Genomic DNA, 6,000 nt, shown 5'->3' on the forward strand with positions numbered 1-6,000 from the left:
AACAGTCTCTGAGAATCAGATCCAAACAAACAATCCTCACACCGCTCTGCTTTTTGTCAGCAGCTGCTAGGCTAGCAGCAAGAAGTGGTGGCAGCACTGACTGCAAGTTGAGGGGAGTGGCCGAAAGAGAAGAAGCAGTAAGAATGAGGGAGCAGGGAAGTGGCGCATGTACTCAGCTATCACCAGCCAGCGACGGTGCACATCATCTCAGTAAACAAAGGATTTCATCTACTGAGAAAAAAATGTTATTTTTCCAGTGTTGTTTTTTTTTTTTTTTTTTTTTTTTTTCCCTGACAGGTTTGAAATCCCCTGATTTCCAAAACTTGTGGCAACCCTCACTTATGTCTTTTATCTGGTACGTGTTCCTCAGAGCACCAGCATAGTTCGATAACAACAAAGGATGGAGTCATTGGTATTTTCCTGCTGTCTCCGTCTGACACATGGATGAATGTGTCTTCTCCTTGAAGTGAAACAGTCAAAAGATTGTGCAGGCTGCCATTTCAGATTGTACACTCACATCAGGATGAGATTTATGAGGTGCACCAACATGAACCGATATTTTTTCATCCCTACAGATGCAAGCGCAAAGTGAGAAGTTCTCCACCAAGTGGAGAGCCGGTCACATCTTATAATGATTGGTTTATGGCCAACAAAAATTCACTAATAATTGGTGAAGGTTGATAACTTTACCATTTTCAACTGTTAAAATATACATAGCAGAATTCAAATATGCCACATACTTCTGAAGATGAACCATATAATGATATTCCAATACTGCAACCACTGGTGAAAATATTGACATAAGTGTACCAATTTGTTACTGCAGACAAGATGTAAATGTACAAAGTCATGTCAGAAATGAAACTTCAATCAAAGCACTAACTGGAAGCCAGTGCAAGTGAACAAAAGAAAAACAAAAAATAACGGAATATTATCCAAATCTTGTAAACCAAAGCAATAAAAAACTTGATATATGAGACCTGCTTCCAAAAAGATAAAAAAATAGTTCCTCACTGGGACAATATATCTCCCTAACAAGCTGGGAAACATGAGGTATTTGAAGCAAGAGTTTTTTGAACATCCACTCTATTTAGCAAAGTTGATATTCTCATAATTAACTCTTAGTCCGTCTTGTATAGGAATTTATGATTGAAAAACTGATTCTAACAACTAAATTATTATTGTCATAGAGAGATATTTGACATACCTTCTAGTGGGGTCAACGGAAGCGTTCGATTTCACTTGTCTGCATTGACCCACGACGTAAGAATATTGTGGTGTGTGACGTCATTATGGCGCAGAGTTTATGAGTTGGTTGTGTTTGTAGGTGTCGTCTTGTTGTGTTTTCTGGGTCTATTTTTCTCAAATTGTAATGTTTTGTGTATTGAATGTGTTTTAATTTATGTAGGGATGTTTGAGTTTTTAATTTTTGAGGTGTTGTGGTTTTGTTTTTCGTAGTTGTAGGTGTTGGTAGTTATAGTTGACCTATATGAGTCAAGGGAAATGACCGATTCCAATTTTCGTATTTTTATATGTGGGTATATGTGTTTTGGTAATGTCAGCTGTGGTCAAGGGAAATGTCTGATTCCAATTTCTGTAGTTTGTGCTGTAGGTGTTGTTCTGATATCATCAGATGCCGTTGACCTATATAGGTCAAGGGAAGTGTCTGATTCCAGTAGATTTTTTAATTTCTTTTTTGTTTGTCATCTTGTCTCTTGTGTGTTTAAGGGTCGTGGTGTTTTTCTGTTATATTTAGCTTGTCCCCTCCCTAAAACCCCCAATTTCTTGTGGTTGTCCCGTTAGATTTTTGGAGGGAGATGTTATTGCCTTATTTGTACGTATTTTCATGTTTGTTGCTGTGTGTATGTAGTGATATCATAGGCGCCATACTGTAGGCACTTAGAATAGCTATTTCCGCCATGCTGATGACGTCATGAGTGGAATCTGACACATCCGTATTCCCCTTCTAGTGTTTGTAATTTAGAGATAAAATTGCTCACTGGTAAAATTGTGGACAAAGCACATTGGGCTGGGATGTGACCACATTGAATAATGCAGATTTTATCTAAATAAGACAGTCTTTCTGAGAACTTGTCACCTAGCTCTTTATTGGCTGACAGCTCTTGAACCACAAACACTCACAAAGCATCCCATACGTCGAAAGACACAAAGCACCAAATGAAAACTTCGTTTGCTGCCGTAGATAAACGCAATCTGATGCAATATTTGTTTTGCAATGGCAAATGCTTGACGGAAGTTTACACTTGACGTTGACATTCGCTCTATAAGCATCAGCCAGCAACTGTAACTGATACCTAACAACACCTATTGCCAGTAGGCCTGCTCCTAGTGCTTCATAGTGCATTCCTACCCTGGTTGACAGCAATATGGAGGGTAAATGATAACTCCTCCAAAGAAACCAAATTGCTATTGTAACAAATTTTTGAAGCAAATCTTTGATATCACTGGTGAAGAATGCACACGCCTTTTATAAGTGCACGATGTAAAATGTTCTCTGCCAAATGTATGGCATTCCATTACATTTTTCATATGAAGAACTGAAAGAAATTTATTACTTTTGAACAACTATAAACATAAAAAGGGCCACTGTATAATAGTAAAACTGCAAATAAATTAGGTCTGATTTGTGCACAGATGTTCTTGCATTCTTAAGCAATATATTCTAACATAGTTATATGGTTTTTGAACAACTACAATGAGACATTGGATTACTGTCACTTAAGAACCTTGATTGGGGGAAATAACAGCGACACCAGCATTAGCACTGAGGAAACTGTCTTCACATTTTATCTCAAAATGAAGAGTACATACCTTGGAGGGCTAGAGGTATAGCTTCCCTCTGAATTTTTGTAGGTGATTTCCACTTAAGTTGTTCACATGCTTCACACAACACGTCAACTACACCCTGAAACAATAAATAAAAATCTCACTACAGCAATCAGTAAACATTCAATTTTGATTTAAACTTTTACATATTTTTATTTCACTTAACGGTGGTAACTTGTATTGAAGTTTCTACACGCAAACTGAAGATCTAACTTAAAACCAATTTCAATTACAAATTGTTTGGCTCATTTATATTTAATGACCAGAGCTGATGCCAAGAAATGTTACAATCGGCCATCCGTTAAAATAATTTAAGTTCGGTCTGTGGTCTTTACGTTATATGGTAGAGTCCCAAGAGGTAATATTTGATCTGCAATTATGGCTTATTGTCACACGTGTTAGCCTCATGAGAAACATGACAATTTAATTGGAATTTAACGATTGATCTTAATACGTCAGGTCATGAAATCAGTAAACAATATCGCAAATAGTTTGACAGGCTCTCATCTTGTTTACAAGTAATATGCACATAAACTTTCAATGCACACTTCCAAATTTAGTTATCAGGAAAATAATGTTATAGACCGAAAGCACACTACCAAGTCCTTAAATGTAACTTCTTTCTCGGAGTCCTCTTCAACGATGCTATCCAAGATTTCCTCACTTCCAGATTCCGCATTATCTCTCGCCATTGCTCAAGCACAGCAACAATAACACTGCAACGTGCTCCGAATGAGCTGTAGCAAAGATACAATGTTTACATCGTCATCTATCTTTGGCTTATTAAAGCCTACAGGCCTATACTTTCGGGACTGGAATCTTCGACCATAGATACTATTTATGGTCGAAGACTGGAATATAATAGGAGTAGCTCTTTCGTTAGCAACCGAGTCAACATGATTGCAGTAGTTAATTTCCTAATACAAAAAAGTATGGCAAAACGCGATTAGGGCATAAGCAACTTAAATGTGGTAGTTACATAAGTCAGGAACAAAATTTTGCACAATCTGAACAAATTTAATTTCAAAATGAAAGTAGTTGTTTTTTTTCTATTCCATTGTAAATACAAAATCTTTGTAAGTAAAAGTATTTAAATACTAACTGCAAAACAATATTTTCAAAATACCTTTATTCAAATTAAATACCTTGACTTAGTGAACATTCTACATGCCATTTATTTAATTGATTTTTACACCAATAATGGTTCAAATCTTTCATGTTCCACCTATGTGACTTCATTATCATCTCAAAAAAAGAAAATTATTGTTCAACAGAAGCAGAGCTTGGTAAACAAGTATTTCATTTAAGAAATTTTTTTTACAGTTGTATATATGTTCAATGAATCTAAATTATTGTCACCATCTCTTAAATCTTAATAGTTTTTCCTGATCTATTGTAGCGTGAGCACTATCACTGGCTAATGAAGGGTCACAATACTCAATGATCACATACTAAGATTCAACGATTTCTTTCTTTATCTGAGGATTGCAAGTTCCTCCCATTTCCTTTTTCTTGTGTCATCTGCTGCACTTCTGAAATAAACAGTTCATTAAGGTATTCTTTGCTAACCTTGGGTTGTTGTTGTTGTGGTCTTCAGTCTGGAGACTGGTTTGATGCAGCTCTCCATGCTACTCTATCCTGTGCAAGCTTCTTCATCTCCAAGTAACTTCTACACCCTACATCCTTCTGAATCTGCTGAGCATACCTTGGGTACCCATTTCATTTCGAAAAAAGGGTAAGATATGGCTGCTAATATGCCGTCCTTTACCTTTGGTCCTCTAATTTACAGAAACCCTCAAAAAGCCTATTAAGCCTTACTACAATACCTTCTATTAGCACACCACAGTACATGGGGTTCCCAATTTGTAAGCTGCTTAACCTTCTTTGAATTCTCATTATTTCTGGCAGAAGACATCCATAGTAGGCATGTTTGTCCCCTTCTAAACTTCTGATGCCGTTAGCAATAGATTTTCAGCACTTGTGCATTCCTTAACAAATTCTGTTTCAATTTGTTTAAAAGCTGCCAATCCAAGTTTCCTTAAACTTTCATTTAGAATATCCATGACTTGAGTAGCTCTTCACTAGAATTATAGTATGAATTCCATTGAGTTGGACATGGATATGTAGGGAATTTTCCAGTCGATTCTAAATAAGTTTCACAGCCTTTAGGAGACCTTGAACATAGCTTCTAAAATGCTTGACTTTTTGACATTGGTGCATCATAAGGTTTTCGTGTGAATTACTTAGAAATTAGACCTTATCACTATCTCTTTGTGTATCCAATGTAATTTATGAGTGGCACACCTCTCAAAATTAGGCCGATACTTCAAAACCCACAAATTATCTTGGTCTAAGCATATAATCATCATTACCATCATCATAATCATCATCATCATTACCACTTAGAACTTCAATGTTTTGAATATGAGCTGAATATCTTTCATTTATTCATGTATCTGGGTCTTTTCCATGTGTTTTAAAACCTTTGAGCATATTTGATCCTTTGTCGATAATAGTATTCACGATTTTTGTCAGCATTAAAATCAAATTGAGAATGTATGTCCACAATCTGGTTCTTTATTGTAACTGTGTGTTCCCTTAAACCTGCTGCAAGCCAGATCTAAACTTTTCTCTTCAAATATTTCACAATCAACCCAATGAGCTGTTGCACCCAAATAGTTTCTCTTGGATGATGACCAAATGTCTGCAGTGGTGCATACAAAACCAACTTTTTCAAAGCTCCCTTTTTATTTTCTGCATATTTTGTGTAGGTTTCTGCATTTTTATTACATGTTTTCTGGCACATGATTTTTTATGAGGCAGATAACTGTGTGTATCTTTGACATCTTAAAGGAGCAATTTTCTAAAACGGATGTAGGTGACAAGCTATCACTTAGGAACCAAACAATTACCATGGTCAAATCGCTGTCTACGTTTACAATTTAGAGTTAGATAAACAATTTTAGTAGAACAGTCCTATCAAAATTACCAATGACCGACAAAAACTATTGATAGAAATATTAATGACGAGCAGAAAAAACTGTTTTTCAAGTACTCCATAGTTGCAGACATCGTTTTAAAAGGTATAGCCATCTGTGTCACCTAGAATGAACTCTCTTAGTGTAGTCTATGAGTGAACTTGCCACACACCAT

The 6,000-nt window shown here is 36.1% G+C and overlaps 1 protein-coding gene across 1 annotated transcript in view; it reads right to left on the minus strand.

Moving 5' to 3' along the window:
- LOC126194753 (probable ATP-dependent RNA helicase DDX47) overlaps window positions 1-3,628 on the minus strand; it is a 66,458-nt gene extending 62,830 nt beyond the window's left edge. The window contains exons 1-2 of the mRNA XM_049933034.1: window positions 3,447-3,628; window positions 2,833-2,926 (exon numbers count right to left, since the gene is read on the minus strand). Coding sequence (XP_049788991.1) covers window positions 2,833-2,926; window positions 3,447-3,539 — 187 coding nt within the window. The 5' untranslated portion in view covers window positions 3,540-3,628. The remainder of the gene's footprint in view (window positions 1-2,832; window positions 2,927-3,446) is intronic.
- Window positions 3,629-6,000: the final 2,372 nt, after the last annotated feature.

Source organism: Schistocerca nitens, chromosome 1, assembly GCF_023898315.1.
Source record: "Schistocerca nitens isolate TAMUIC-IGC-003100 chromosome 1, iqSchNite1.1, whole genome shotgun sequence".
Classification (NCBI taxonomy): Eukaryota; Metazoa; Arthropoda; class Insecta; order Orthoptera; family Acrididae; genus Schistocerca; species Schistocerca nitens.